At 49.1% G+C, this 16,098-nt stretch overlaps 1 protein-coding gene across 4 annotated transcripts in view; it reads left to right on the top strand.

The window, feature by feature from the left end:
* CUNH6orf89 (chromosome unknown C6orf89 homolog) overlaps positions 1 to 16,098 on the top strand; it is a 31,558-nt gene that overhangs the window by 13,648 nt on the left and 1,812 nt on the right. For all 4 annotated transcript variants that reach the window (XM_055607272.1, XM_055607271.1, XM_055607273.1 and 1 more), the window contains exons 3-7: positions 82 to 289; positions 9,916 to 10,070; positions 10,181 to 10,320; positions 12,582 to 12,711; positions 14,755 to 14,878. In XM_055607272.1, coding sequence (XP_055463247.1) covers positions 82 to 289; positions 9,916 to 10,070; positions 10,181 to 10,320; positions 12,582 to 12,711; positions 14,755 to 14,878 — 757 coding nt within the window. The remainder of the gene's footprint in view (positions 1 to 81; positions 290 to 9,915; positions 10,071 to 10,180; positions 10,321 to 12,581; positions 12,712 to 14,754; positions 14,879 to 16,098) is intronic.

Below are 16,098 nucleotides of genomic sequence, written 5' to 3'. Positions count from 1 at the left end.
AGAGGCTCGTTTTTCTCCTCAGTGGTATGGGAATTTCTTTGTTGGGGCAACTCTTAACGTCACTCTCGTCTTTCCTTCCAGGTCCTCCTAACTCTGGGATTAATCTTGTTCACTGCCTACTTTGTAATTCAACCTTTTAGCTCATTAGCACCTGAGCCAGTGCTTTCTGGAGCTCACACCTGGCGCTCGCTCATCCATCATATTCGGCTGATGTCCTTGCCCATTACCAAGAAGTATATGCCAGAGAATAAGGGCATTCCTCTGCGAGAGGAGGACAAGCCCTTACCAGGTTAGGAAATGCGGTGTTTGATTTGTTTTCTTTGAGATAGGACCTCATGTCGCTGAGCCTGTCCTAGAACTTGATTTATGTCTCAGGCTGGCCTGAGACCCATCGGTGCTGGGATTATAGGCATGTGCCACGCTGCCACCTGAAATCCAGTTCTCTTGACAGTATTTGATGGAAAAGGATTATTGGGTCTAATAAGAGACACGTTCCCAGTGCTGTATGGTGTGTCACAGCCCGTACTAAAACTGTGGGATGGGATGAGTTGGTTTGTTCATATTTTACAGACAGGGAAACGAGGCCCAGAGAAGCATGTCTGTGAGGCCACGTTCAAGTTCTTTAATGTTAGGGCACCACGTTAGGGGTGGCTGTCCACAGTGCCTGCCCTCTCTGCTTAGGGTCTTCCCCTGTGTTCTCTGCCCGTGGTGGAGAGCTCTAGCCAGGTCTGTGCACCACTGTTGTCCTGTTGAGCTGGTGTTTGCCGCTCTGCCGCCTTTCTCTGTCTCAGCGCCACGGATGGAGTGCTCCAGGGTGTGACAGTTTGGCCAGCACAGCGAGTTCAAGAGACACTTCAGCCTCACAGATGTGAGGAGGCTTCTGGGAAACAGTGCAGTGTGGCCACTCCAGACATTCTTGTTGAAGAGTAGAGGGATGCTGTCCAGGGAAATGAGTCCTGTGTTCTCTCCCCCTCCTCTTCCCTTTCTCCTCCTCCAGGCTGGAGAGACGGCACTGTGAGCAGTCTATGCTAGACCTTCTGCTGAGCTTACTCCCAAACCCCTTTCTAAGTTTTGAGAAAAATGTATTTATTAGTGTCATGTGCATCGTGTGTGTGTGTGTTACAGGCACACGTGTGCCACAGCACTCACATGTGCAGGACAGATGAACCTTTCCGGATTGGTTCTCTCCTTTTGACTGGGTTCTGGGGATTGAATTTAAGGTGTCAGACTTGCCTGGCAAGTGCTCGCACACAGTGACCCATCCAGCTGCCCAAGCTCTGTTTTTGGTTTTGTTTGCTTTCCTTTCTTTCTTTCTTTCTTTCTTTCTTTCTTTCTTTCTTTCTTTCTTTCTTTCTTTCTTTCTCTCTTTTTTTTTATTGTGTGTGTGTTAATAATCTCATTTGTCCACATTTTTAATAACTTTGTTCTGAAACCTTTAGAATCTAGGATAAGTTTTAAAAATGTTTTCAGAGAAAAAAAACTTGACTAGTGTAAGCTAACTTTTATAAAATCATAGTGTCTTAAGCCCTACTTTATCAGTCATAAAAATCGCCTCTTGGATTAGTCACCTTTGAAGCTTTCTGTGTACATTTGAGGAAGTTATGAATTGATTTCCCAAATTATATCAAAACCAGAGGAAGGGAACATTGTATGATAAGAACTCTGCACCATGACTTTTTTGTCTGTGGGGATTTATTTTTAAACTGACCAGAAATATCCTGTTTACTTATTGCCATACAGTTGAATACAAATTTCCAGTACCACAGTTAACAATTCCATTTGAAAATGTTGACACAACTTTCACAAATTGACATTTCCTCTCACAAGTTTCTGACATACAAGAATTTAGATATTACTGAAAACATTGACACAAAAGGTACTTGCGGCTGCCAGGCAGTAGTGACGCGACCTTTCATCCCAGCACAGGCAGAGGCTGTGACTTCAAAGCCAGCCTGGTCTACAGAATGAGTTCCAGGACAGCCAGGGCTACACAGAACCCCACCCCTCCCCCAAAAAGATACTTGTGGCTGTCTGCACAGGGTGACCCCAGCATCATCCCATCATAAATGAGGAGGTGCTCCTGAGGCCCCGCCCCACCCTGAGGGGCGCTGGAACTTAACTGCTGCTGGGCAGGGGGAGCATTTCCTCCGTGGGGTAGTCACTGCTGCCCGCGCTCCAGTAAATGACCCCACCTGTGCTCACACAGACAGCCTGATTGGACTCAGTGGACAGTTCTCAGTCAAGACACACATGGGCAGTGCAGGGCCTGGGCTGACCCTCACACAGAAGCTGGGTCTTTACGCACACTGATGCTCTCTGCATTCTACACCTTCAAAGGAAGGAAGGCACGGATCCAGCATCACTGAGGAGTTTGGGGAATGGCAGGCCCTTCATTGCTTCAGAACCAAGGAATTAACAAGACTTAAGAAATACTCAGATTTGAAAAGCCTTTTTTCTTGTGGTATGGAGATCGTTCTTGGAGCCTTGTTGGTGCTAGGCGAGTCCTACCACCAAGCTACTCTGAGCCCTGCCTTGCTCTCCCACTTGCAGAATATGCTCACCTTCTGAGACAAGAACTCTGACAAGTACCTCCTGGGTGCCAGGCCTTGTGCTATAGATTCCATGCCTTCACAGCCCCTCATAAGTGTATCCACCTCAGAATGAGGAAAGTGCTGTGCTGACTGACTAACTTGCCGAAAGCAGGAGAGAAGTGTCTCAGGCCAAGCTCAGCCTGATTTTTGACATTTCAAACAGTGGGCTGAGCCCATCCCTGGGGAGAACGTGGAAGACAGGTTGTGAACTTTACCGAGCACGTTTCTGTCCGTTCCCAGGGTGGCCTCGCCTTGCTGCTGCAGCCTGGAATGGCGGCAGCCACAGGCTGGGCAGAAATTAGAAGCAGCATTTTATAGAGCTGAAGGCAGGTTCTGAGCCAGGGTGGCTTGGTTCCCTGGCTGCTGCTGCTGCTGCTGTTTTCCCAGATAGGATTTTCCTTACTGGCATGGCCTCCTGCCATTACTACAGAGAGCACATCAGACAAAACCTTCGTAGGGATGGAGGCCCAGCCAGAGTCTGGCCATTCCTGTACTGTTGGGATACTGTGGAGGATGAACCTGTGCCTCCGTGCTCCATCACAACCCATGGCTGAGTCCTCCTCAGCGGTCTCAGGGCTGTGTAGAAAGCAAAAGTAGCTCTTCCGCTTAACAACCTGTGTTACCCAGTCCTCGAGATTCCTCTCCCTCATCGGTCTGCTCACTTTGCTAGCCATGAGGCCAGCCACCTGCTCTGCTCCTGCAGGGGCCTCTCAAGGCTGTTTTAGGAGAGATTAGCCCAGTCTCAGTTGATGAGACTCTTGGCTTAAGTTTTCCCGATCTCCAAAAACATTTTCACTAGGAAGATACGTAACGGATATGAAGTCAAGGTAGAGACATAAGATTTTGTTTTTAAGGAAAGTACTCTTGGGCTGACAAATTAGCGCAGAGGGTAAAGATGCCTGCCTTGTGAGCCTGTCAACCTGAGTTTGGTCCCCAGAGCCCACATGAAGGTGGAAGGAGAGAGCTGACTCCATAGAGTTGCTCTCTGGCCTCCACGTGCTGTCTGTGGCAAGCATGCCCACACGGGGTCATGCATACACCCAGAGACAGGAAGGAAGGAAGGAAGGAAGGAAGGAAGGAAGGAAGGAAGGAAGGAAACAGGGTTTCTCTGTATATCCTTAGTTGTGCTGGAACTCACTCTGTAGACCGGGCTGCCCTTGAACTCACAGAGATTTGCTTGCCTCTGCCTCCTGAGTGCTAGGATTAAAGGCGTGCATCACCCTTGCCTGACTCAATATACATGAAAGACTGAGAAGCAATTAAAACATTTTCTGTTTCATCTTGGTTTGTTTGTTTGTTTTGAGACAGGGGTTCTCAGTGTATATTTATTTGACCTGTGTAGACTAGGCTAGCCTTGAACTCAGATCTACCAGCCTCTGCCTCCTGAATGCTATGATTAAAGGCATGTGTCACCATGCCTGACTGAAACTTTCCTTTAAAATAAAAACACTCTGCGGCTGGAGAGCTAGCTTACTTACTTGATAAAACACTTGCCCTGTAAGTGTGAGGACCTGCCTTCGCTACATGGATCTTATGGCAGAAAAGCCTGGCATGATGGCACACGTTTATAAAACTGGGGGTGCTGGGGTGGGTGGGAGCCTGGACTCAGTGGCCGCCGGTCTGGTCTGTGTGGTGTGTCTGAGGATGACTCCGGAGGCTGAGCTCGGGTGTCTTCTGTCCTCCATACACATGCGCATGTATTACAGGCACACCTACACACATAGGCGCTCATTCAAATGAAAAGCCCTCCTTCTTAGTGCTAGGGTCGGGTCCGGGGCTTAGCCTTCCCCCAGCCCTAAAAATAGATACTTTAAAAATAGGTTCTCGGGCTGGAGAGAGGGCTCAGAGGTTAAGAGCACTGCTTGCTCTTCCAGAGGTCCTGAGTTCAATTCCCAGCAACCACATGGTGGCTAACGACCATCTATGATGAGATCTGCTGCCCTTTTCTGGCATTCAGGTGTACATGCAGACAGAACACTGTATACATAATAAAATAAGTAAATCTTAAAAAAAAAAATAGGTTCTCACTATATTTCCAGGATGATTTTCATGATATTCTTTGTTTGTTTTGCTTTCAAGACAGGGTTTCTCTGTGTGTAGCCCTGGCTGTCCTGGACTCCCTTTGTTGACCATGCTGACCTCAAACTCACATCAATCCTCCTGCCTCTGCCTCCTGAGTGCTGGGACTAATGGCATTCCCTCCTACCCCCTCTCCCCCCTCTGCTGCCCCCCCCCCCCCACCTGCCCACTAATCTTTATTATACTTTTGCCTTAGCCTCCTCCTAAGTTCTAGGATTACCACAGGCTTGTACCACCACAGTTGGCCCCAAAACGACCTTTATTACACAAGTATATGCATATATATGATTCCTTCTTGGGTCATGTGTACATAAAAAAACTTTACATGTACACTGTTCCTTAGATACACTATTCTTTTCTAATGCCACCGAAACCCAGCATGGCTCAAAGCAACACAAATTATCCTGGAAATCCTGGGAGCTAGGATCCTGAAATGAAGTGTTGGTAGGGCTGTGTTCCCTCCAGAGGCCCGTGGCACCCCTCTAGCTGCTGGTGGTCAGTAGCACCTCTCCCTTCTCTTGCTTGTGGTCCCACTCACTGTCTGCCTCCATCCTCGCGTGCTGTCTTTCCTCTGTGGTTTTGTGTGTCCTCTCCTCTTGTAAGGGCATCGTTCAGATTGGCTTCAGGGCCACTCTATCTGCAAAGGAAGATACTGTCTCCGAGTCCAGACAGGATGGGGCTGCTGTTCAACCCATTGTATTTTGAGGGATTTTTTGTTTTGTACCATCCTATAATTTAGTCTCCAGATTTTCTCTCGCTTCTACAATGTGAGGTGTCTATGCACTTAACCTCTATGTCTGTGTGTCTATATAGACACAGAAATAAATGTGCATGAAAGATCCCCGGAGGGTATCTTTCGTCAGAGAGACCCCCTCCCAAGGATCAACGAGGCCATTCGGATGCAAACAGCAAGAGGCTTTTATTTTGATACTCGGGTACCCGGGGCAAAAAGTCATTCGGAAGACTTCTGCGCCCCCTAGATGGGAAGCTGGGGTTTTTATAGGGTTTTAGAGGCAGAAGCACTGGTACAGAAACGAGAGGGCATGGTTACAGGGGGCTGATTGGTACGTTTACACGAGACCACAATTTGCGTCAAAGTTTGGCAGGGGCACCAAGATTCCAGGAACTGGGTGGTCAAGGGGGGTAGGATGACCCCTTGACGTGGCCCGACACCTGTTATTTTGTTTTTCCCTATCTTAGCTGAAACAGTCTCACAGATATCTATGAGAGTGATTAACACAAACTGTTTTTAGTATGACTGGGGCACCCTGACCACAGATATCCCAAGTGGGTGACACAGCTAGGATTTCTCAGTAATTTTCCAGTTTCTCATCTGGCCTTCAGAGTTTTACAAAACAGTGGTGTCTCACAAAATGGCATTAGCTATGTTTAACTTAGTGTGAGGCTGGGGTCTTTCAGTGCACTCTTGTTCCTGCGCTGTGTGACCCGCAGCCAGGCGTAACTCTGTCCCCGCACCTGGAGGCTGAGACACAAGTTTTACAAGTTTAAGGCTAGGGCAGTCTGGGCTATGTGGTAAGATTCTCTCTCTCTCTCTCTCTCTCTCTCTCTCTCTCTCTGGGCTATGTGGTAAGATTCTCTCTCTCTCTCTCTCTGTGTGCGTGTGTGTGTGTGTGCGCGCGTGTGCGCGCGCGTGCGAGAACAGTGTACATTTGAAGATCAGAGAACAACTTTCTGGAGCCGGTTCTCTCCTACACATGGCATCCAGGGATTGAACTCCAGTTATCAAGCTTGTGACAGAACCACTTTTAACGCCAAGCCATCTCAGCAACCTAAGACATTGTCTTTAAAACCTAAACAGGCCAGGCATGGTGGTGCACACCTTTAATCCAAGCACTGGAGAGACAGATCTCTGTGAGATCAAGGCCAGCCTGTTCTGTATAGCGAGTTCCAGGCCATCCAGGGCTCATTGTACAACCATGTCTCTAAAAGTAGAAGGGAGGGTGTTGTTGCAGATGGCTTTAATCTCAGTACTTGGGAGGTGGAGGCAGGTGGATCTCTGAATTCAAAACCAGCTTGGTCTACATAATGAGTTCTAGGACAGCCAGGGCTTCATAGAGGGATCCTTTCTCAAAAGAAAACAAACAAACAAATGCTAGAGAGATGGCTCAGGAGTTAAGAGCATTTGCTGCTCTGCCAGAGGACCTATGTTCAATTCCCAGCACCCACCTAGCTGTTCACAACCTCTGTAACTTTAGTTCCAGGGGATCTGTCACTCTTTTCTGACCTCTTCAGAAACCTGGCATGCAAATAGTACCCAAACATACATGCAGGCAACACGCCATACAAGTAAAATAAATACAGTAATAATATAATAAAAATCATGTCCTATCTTTTTCTCAACTTATTCCTTAAACTTCATCATTTATATCTTTAAGTAACCTGGAATATACTTCTGTGTATATTGAAAGATTAGAGGTCAGATTACTTTCTTGCAGATAGTAATCCCTGCTCCTTTTAAAAAAAGGTTTATTTTTATGTGCATTGGCTTTCTGCCTGCATGTTTACCTGTGCAAGGTGCCAAATCCGCTGGAACTGGACTTAGGATTGTGAGCTACCATGTTGGTGCTGGGAACCAGACGCCTCTAGAATTGCTGCTAGTGCTCAGCTGCTGAGCCACCTCTCCAGCCCCGAGATTCCTGCTCCTCAAATGTTTTCGGAGTCACCCACCTGTCCACAGATTTAGAAACAGACCCACACATGCGCAGGGGTGCTCCATTCCCACATTCTCTTTGTGCCTTAGCTTCTTGCCTGAGGGGTGTTTTCTCCACTTGCAGGAGACACGTGGCTCTGTTATGCTGTTGAAAGCTGTGAGCTTTAACAGCAACAGCCCATGCTCATCATCTGTAAGATGCTTCTCACCCACACTGGGTTAGTGTGTTGACGCATCGTCACTAGAGGACCCGCAGGGCTCTGCAGTAGTTTTATGGTTAGTGTATAACTGTGTTGTGTCTGCTCCTGTTTTCTTTATTCAATACATGATATTCACTTATTAATGCTTCAGGCAGCAGCATTTTTATTCATGCTTGCATAAAAGTTATCAACATAATTTCTTTGCAAGGCGCCACATACAGCCTTCCAGTACCTAGGAAGACTGGACAACACTTCTGGATCACACTTGAGATTTTAAACAATAATAAACTTCAGTTTCTTGAGCAGTCTTGAGTTCAAAGCAAAATCACCAGGGCAAAGTACAACAGGTTCTCACACGGCCTCTGTCACCACACATGTGCTGCCTCCCTGGCACCCCGGTGTGATGTGTGACGTAAGAGCGGAGCATCTCCAGGGCTGTCTGCACCGGGATTCCCTGCCCAGGCCCAGAGGCGCCGAGAGCACCGTAAAGTCAGTGGCTTCTGTCCCCAGCATGGCATTGACTGTCAGGAACGTAACACGCGTATTTACTACTGTCTTGTATATAAATGCTTTAGTCCTTCCCCCTTGGTAAGTTCTTGTTTGTTATTATGAATCAGGTCATTTTTCCACTTTGGCTTCAGCTGATCTCATGGCTAGACGAGTAAGAAAGCTGTTGACTCTCGTTTGTTTTTGGTTTTTTGATATGGGGTTTCTCTGTGTAACAACCTTGGCTGCTGGGATTAAAGGCCTTTAATCTTTTTTAAGGTGAGGCCTTGCTCTGTGGTCTAGCCTCAAACTCACAATCCTCTTGCCTCAGCCTTCCAAGAGGCTGCTAAGTTGTCCATGCTGAAGTGTGACCTCGTGTACTGACGCTGTGTCCAGCCCTGTTAGTACCGGGGCGCCGCTTAGACTTAGGGGCAGCACCCAGGCTTTCTCTTGGTTCCCAAGTCTCTCAGTGTCCCATGAGTGTCTCCTTGCCAAAGCATCCTCGCCAAAGCCTCTTCACCCAGGTATCACCCCATAATAAAACCTAACAGGGCACAGGCCTAGACTAGAGTGGAGTGCCTGCCTAGCAGGCTCACATCTCAGGAGGTTCCATCCCCAACACCCCCAAACCAAACAAGCCCCAAGTTACAGTTAAAAGTTCATTGCTGCTGCTAGCCACCAACCATCTGTACAGATTAGAAGATCCCCTCTTCCTGACACTCAGCTCTCACCTTGAGAAGATTTTCATAATTAACTGATTCTGACAAAATGGCATTACTGTAGAACAAGTCCGCAGTGTAGAGCTCAGCGTGAGGAGATCGGCAGACCTCCCACAGTGGTGCTCCCCAGACACTGACGGTGCCAGCCCTTGCTGATGCCAGGGAATGCCATGAGACTCTGGCCGCATCTTCCTCACTACCCTTGCAGTCCACGCTTTTCCAGACTGCCACGCCCCTGACTTCTCAGTACACTCACTTCTCATTAGTTGTTCCTTGTCCAACAAAGGTTAAAGCCCAAATATAACCAGGCCTTCCTCCTACTGGCCCCTCTCAGGACATCTTAGTCACAACCTAGAATAACCTTCCTAAAACATCAGAAACCAGTGCTCGAAAGCCTCTGACCGCCCCCGTGGGGGCAGCCAGGCGTGCGTGAAGCCCTTGCGGCCTTTGCCACCTTCCGCTGCAGCTCTGCCCCCGCCGCCCCTGCTGTAACTCTAGTGCTCTTTCCATCTCCTCGGGTGCCTGGGGAATGCCTTATGCACTAGCTCGCATGCAGCGTCTGTTCCGAGAGACAGAAAGGAAGCCTCACACCGAGCACCGCACGAGGCTGAGTGCACGCGGGCTTAGACAGGCCTCTTTCTCATCATTGTAACTTCTCGTTTTATGCTTCACTGTGCATCCGTTACCTGGAAGGAGCTCTTGTACTTTGACAAGAAATCACACCTCTGCACTTAGGAGGCAGATCTCCGTGAGTTTGAGTCAAGGACAGCGAGGGCTGTTACACAGAGAAACCCTGTCTCCAAAACACAAGAGCCGAGGGTTGGGGCCACACCAGAACACGTGCACATGAGGGAGCGCCTGTGCACCGCCCACCCAGTGCCGGAGACGTCAGACAGGCCAGGCTCAGGTTAGAGGCCCGGAGAACTGTGTAGCTGAACGCTCGTTGCCTCTGTCACGCTCTGCTGAGCGGTGTGACTCAGGATTCTTTCCACAAAGTCTAGAAAAGCATATGAAGAAAAGTGTCTCTCTTTCCCAGGACCCTGCCCTCCACACCTCCTTGCAGAGGTCTCCAGAGGAAACTGCTGCTTTGCTGTCTGTGTTTGTTCCTAGGGCTGCTAGGCTCACCACCTGTTCTTCTGTTCCTGTCTGTTCTGTTTCTTCTCTCTCAGACTTGGACCCCTGGTCATCAAATGATTGTGAGCAGAACAAGTCAGAGCCCATCCCTGCCAACTGCACTGTCTGTGCCCAGATATTACCCCTCAAGGTAACGCTCCCAGAGGATATGCCGAAGACTTTTGAGAGACTCCGTCCTCTGGTGATCAAGGTAGGTAAGAAGCCAGGTTTTCCTATGGACAGCCTGCCCCTACAAGGCTGGATCAAGCCCTGCAAAGCTGTGGTAGCTAACTGTGTTCTGTGTCTTTCTGTGTCACCAAGACTGGACAGCCTCTGTTGTCTTCAGAGATTCAGCGTTTCTCATGCCAGTATCCTGAGGCCACAGAGGGCTTCACCGAGGGCTTTTTCACCAAGTGGTGGCGCTGCTTTCCTGAGAGGTGGTTCCCATATTCTTACCCATGGTGAGTGTGAAGAGTGCTTAGCATATGTGGGGAAGGGGCCCGGGCCGGCCAGGTGTCAGAGCAGTGAGAGCCAGCTCTATGCGATCAGCTCACAGCACACCTCAAATAAGGAGGGAAGCCAAGTCAGCCTGCACGAAGCACAGGGAGGCAGGGAACAGGGTGTCTAAGGAAGGACACTGCCATGCAGACGCTCCTGCTTTCCTAGTGCTGTGATAAAACACCATGACCAAGGTGTTTATTTGGGCTTGTATTTCCAGAGCAGTAAAAGTTGATCTCTTCGGGGCAGGAGTGATGGCTCTTAAGCGCTTCTACAGGCTGCTCTTCCAGAAGTCCTGAGTTCAGTTCCCAGCACCACATGGTGGCTCACAACCATGTAAATCTTGTGCCCTCTTCTGGTGTGCAGGTGTACACGCAGACAGAACTTGTATGCATAACAGACAAATGTTTTTTGTTTTTTTAAAGAGTCGTCATCTACACCAAGCAGACAGTCTTTAAACTCTCAAAGTGACACACCTCCAGCAAGGCCACACCTCCTAAGCCTCCCCAAACAGTGCCCGCCTAGGACCAAGTTCTCAAATTACCTGAAGCCATGCAGGATATTCTCATTGAGACCATCATGAGCTTGATTGCATCTGCTTAACCTGTGTTCTGGTGGAGAAGAGCTGGGAGGGTTGAGGGCTAAAGAGAGAGCCTGACAAATAGAACCGCTGCCCCTGGGGCCATGGCGCAAAGCAGGGCTTCTCAGCCCACTTTGCAGATCAAAGGGTAGATTCAGCTGCCCAAGCTCACTCAAGCCAATTGAAACCGGTTTGCTTTCCAGTCCTTTTTGATTTCTGCAAAAAACATGGGCCATCCTTGAGGGCTAAGGCTCCCTCTGGCAAGAAAGGAAGAGCCAGCTCCCATGGAGAACTGGTTCAAAGGAAAATTAAAATTGCACTTTACCTGTTTTGTTGGATAACTTCCTTTTTTTTTTTTTAAGATTGATTGATTGATTGATTGATTGATTGATTGATTGATTATGTGGATGAGTGCTCTATCCAAATATACACCTGCCTGCCGTAAGAGGGTGTCAGATTCCAATATAGATGGTTGTGAGCCACCATGTGGTTGCTGGGACTTGAACTCAGGACCTCTGGAAGAAGAGACAGTGCTCTTAACCTCTGAGCCATCTCTCCAGCCCCAGATAACTTTTTAAGATATTTTTTACATTAAATTTTTTATCACAGTCATTAATTTCTTGTGTGTATGTGTGTGAGTACCATGCTATCGTATATGTGTGGGGGTCAGAGGACAACTTATAGAAGTCAGCTCTGACCTTCCACCCTGTGGGGCCTGGGATGGGACTCCCTGAGCCACCTCGGCACGGCAGCCCCAGTGCTGGACAGTTTCCTTTTCTTAAACAAAATAAGCTCTTACCTCTGAACCATCCAGGCCCCTCAGCTGTGGGGTCAGGCCATCTCTGAGTTGATTCTCCCCCACCACTGAGTGGGATCCAAGGGGGAGCTTTCCTCAGGCTCACACTTGAGTTCCTCTGTCTGCTGAGCCATCTCCCTGCCCCACCTTTTTAAAATTGTCATCTATTGTGTGTAGAATGCCCAGTTTAGCAGGCTGCTGGGCTGCTCACTGCTCCCGTTCTGCGCCCTCTTGCCCCTGCATCCAGCCTGCTGTTACATCAGCTTCAGCTTCTTTCCCAGACAGAGTGCGTGCATTCTTGTCCTATGCATGGCTTCGGCTGGAACTTAACATTCCACCCACACATACAACTAACGGTAGGGCTTCTCCCAGTGCCTGACACCGATTCTGCATGCCCATCATCGTGGCTCTGATGCTTAAGATACGGTCCCGCAGGCTGAGATGACACATGCCAGGACTCCCGGGAGCTTCAGCACTGGGCTGTGGAGGCCCAAGCATCAGGGAAAGGGTCCTCAGCTACAGAGTGAACAGGCGACCCACTAGGATCCAGGAGAGCCTGACCCAAAGAGACTTAAGAGGTCGGACAAGACTGTAGTTAAGAGCGCTTGCTGCTCCAGAGGACCTGGCTTTGGTTCCCAGCACCACAGCAGGGCTCCTGTAACCAACTCCAGGGGATTAACTCCCTCTTCTGGCCTCATGCGGTACCTGTAGCATGCACGCACATGCGTGTGTGTCTTAGTCCAGCTCTTTGCCCTCTGCACAGCAGCTGCTGCACCCCCACTCTGAGCTCCTGCAGTGGGCCAGCTGATCTGGCTGGTGACTTGTTTGTTTCTGTTTCACCTTTTCAGGAGAAGACCTCTGAACAAATCACAGATTTTACGGGAGCTTTTTCCTGTTTTTACACAACTTCCATTTCCAAAAGACACCTCCTTAAACAAATGCTTCCTGATCCAGCCGGCACCTGTGGTGGGTAGCAAGGTAGGACACGCTGGAGGACTTGGCTCTAGAGTTCCCCCCTTTGGGGTGTGCACTGCTGGGGTGAGGCCCTCCCTGCATGCAGACTCATGGAGTCTCCCCACTGCTGCTGGCGCTCTGGCCTGAAGGGACCTTCCCCGGAACTCCTCACCTGCAGATCGTAGCCCGCTGCTTCTCCTCTCTAAAGGAGTAGGGAGTTGCCCTAATGTCCCTACCTCAGATCAGAAGTCGGCAGACAGTAGATGCTCAGTGTGTCATCGTCATGTCAGTCCTTTTTGTAAACAGAGAAATGGAACCTGAGAGAGAAACCTTTTACCCGAGTTTAGCAGCTTTGAAAAACCCACCTACAAACGAGAGTCACGGCAGAGAATTGGAAAGGCCAACACGAGGTCCTGTGACATCTGAATGGCACAGGAAGGCCAGTGGCTGACCCGCCTATCCTACCCTCTTCCAATGGGTCTATCCACTTTGTCTGATTGCTTTTTTTTGAGTTCCATTCCTGAGGAAGGTTTCTGAGTTGGATTGAGTTGAATAATTAAAGGGATAAATTTTCCTTTATTTAAAAAAAAAAGGGTCCCACCTGTGGCTCTGGTTTGTGGTTTGTTTCTGCAGCCTCCTGATACTCCTAATTTGTTCCAGACTTGCTGAACTGTCTTGAAGGAATTTAAAAGCGTATAAAACCCACTTTGTGTAGGAGTAAGAATGACTGCCTGCAGTGTGGGGAAGGGCCGGGCTCTCACCTCAGACTTCACTGTTTTGGCCTGCTGTGTCCAGCTAGAACTCAGGGCTCCAGTATGATTTCATTCTCATAATCATGAGAGAATTCTGGGCGAGGGACTTTATCTTCATTTTCCCACTTGAGTGCTGAAGTGAATTTCCTCAGCTTGCTGAGTACAGGGGAGTCCAGCCAGAGGAATAAATGCAGCCATTCAGATGGTTATCGAAGTTGTCTTGTGGGGTGTTTTGAGAAGGGAGTGGCCGTGGAGGCAGAGATCCTGAGGGCCCTGTTTCTTAGAATATGTGTATCCCCACCCTGGCCTGTGGCCTCACTACTCCACCCTGCTGTCCTCCTCCCAGTCCCTGGGCCCTGGGAAAGCCGTGGCCCAGTGTCCCAGGACAGTCTTAGGATAGAGAGAAATAGAGTCTGGTCACTATGCAGCCCCCCCTTCCCTAGTCCTCCGTGTTGTCTGGGGCTGGCGCTCAGTCTTCCCTGCATCTGAGCCTCTGACACTATGAACAAGGGGTGCACCTACCTGGTTGTGGTCTTGTGGACCTACTTTCAGGTAGTTAGTGCCTGCTCCCTTCAAGCCAGCTCAAGCTAAGAGGCCACCTCGGGTGCCCCTGGTTGCCATTGAAGTGGCTTCATGCGGCTTGGAGACACACTTGGGAAACTGTCTGCTCTCTCTGTCACCGAGGATGTTGCCCAGTAAATCACACAGTTGCTCTGAAGAGCCCATCGGTGGCTACAGAGAGCCTCAGTGATTATGAAGCCTTCTGCTCTTACAGAAGAAGACCCAAGTTCAGTTCCCAGCACTCACGTCGGGCAGCTCACGGTTCCTATGACTCCAGCTCTATGTGTTTTGGTTCCCTGTTTAGCCTCTGAGAGTATCCACATGTAGATTCACAGATAATAAGATTTAAAATATTAAAAATAATAAAGAACACATAGAAGAGATTTTACTCTGGTCTCAGTTCCAGGAGATGTAATGATTTAGGAGAGACTCTTTGTTTTGTCTTTTAGTCATAATTATAAAATTTGTTATTAATCATGTTTTTCTCATTGCTCTGCCTGCTGGGAAACTAGCCATATGGAAGGCCAAGCATTTGGGCCTTTAATCTTAGCACTCAGGAGGTAGAGGCAGGTGAATCTCTGTGAGTAAAAGGCCAACCTGGTCTACATAGAGTTCCAAGACAGACACACCCTGTCTCAAAAAAAAAAAAAAAAAATTTTTTTTTTTAATTAAAAAAGGCCAGTATGTGTTAAGGATTTTGTCTACTAATTGCCTGTTCTTTTTTCTTCTTTCTCTTGTACCCTTTTTACTCCAGATGCATAAGGTACATGACCTGTTTACTGTTGGCAGCGGGGAAGCCATGCTGCAGCTCATCCCTCCCTTCCAGTGCCGGAGGCACTGTCAGTCGGTGGCCATGCCCATAGAGCCTGGGGATATTGGTATGTAAGGTTTCCGGAGGACAGAGACCGTATTTCTAAGTATCAAACGCTGCCTTCAGGAAGGTTCTGTCCAGTTGCATCAAATGTGACAGAGTCAGTGTGTGCCTAGAAAGAGAACGGATAAGGCAGCAAGGTGAGGTGTGTGCAGGGACGTCATTGTGAAGGAGGATGCCTGTTGGTCACAGCCGCTTCAAGTTAGAAGGGCGTCTGGAAGTTACTCAGAATAATTAATCACTTCATAGATGAGACTCAGATGACCTTCCCAGTGCCCTACCATTAGGTCAGGCAGCCTCCCTCTGCCTGGCACAGGCAGGCCAGGGCACAGCCAAGGCAAGGCCAGAGGAAACCTTTAGAACTGTTTTGCACATAAGACAGTGGAGGGTGAAGGGCCACCCTCACATGGGGGCATGTCCTCTGTGTGGGTCCCACAGCCAAGTCCCAGCTCACACTGATGACCGCCCAGTATCCTCAGAATCGATTCCAGAGTCCGTCAGCTGGCAGCAGCCCTCTGGGCAGAAGCAAAGCGGCAGCAAATGCCACGGCTGCCCTGTTTGTGCTGCCTCTCGAGATCTGGTAAGGTCTGGAGCCCCTGCCAGGCTAAGGCTAGCTTCTAGTTGGGTCCTTTTACTGTTGGCCACCAGAAGCCATAGGATGCCTAGAAAGCTCTCACCTCGGTAAGGGCCAGGAGCTGGCACTGTGCCAAGCTTAATCTCCACACCCCAGAGCCTTTGTTTTAGTGTCAGGATGGGAGTAAGTATGGCACAACTGAGTAATAATAATGGGGTCCAGCTGGTGTGGCCCAGCCATGCAAAACTATGATAAAAAGTGGGTGTGTGCATGGAAACAGCAGGCCCTGCTTCCTAGAGTGGAGTCATCATTCATTGAGGGTGGCTGTTACAGAAAACAGGATTTGAGATTTGTGGCTACACTTAAACAGGTCTCTCTGTCTGTCTTGTACAAATGTTCAGACAACTACAGAGCACCTTAAATTTTCCCAGTTCCAGATTTCCAGCTCCCACAAGCATCCAGATTTCCAGTTATAGAATTTGAAAAGAAGAGGTGTCTGGCAACTGCAGAGTAGGCATTGATAGGGGAGAACAGCCTAGAACAGGCCAGGCCCCTGGCTGGCAGAGCCTGAACAGCCGGTCCCATGGCAGGCACAGAAGAGGGGCAGATACTGAGGCAAAGAACAGGCCTGGGGGAGCAGTGGGAATGGAGGC

Source organism: Psammomys obesus, unplaced genomic scaffold (assembly GCF_907164565.1).
Source record: "Psammomys obesus unplaced genomic scaffold, mPsaObe1.curated_primary_1811, whole genome shotgun sequence".
In the NCBI taxonomy this organism is placed as follows: domain Eukaryota; kingdom Metazoa; phylum Chordata; class Mammalia; order Rodentia; family Muridae; genus Psammomys; species Psammomys obesus.
The sequence above is the reverse complement of the archived record's forward strand: the minus strand, read 5'-3'. Positions and strand labels throughout refer to the sequence as shown.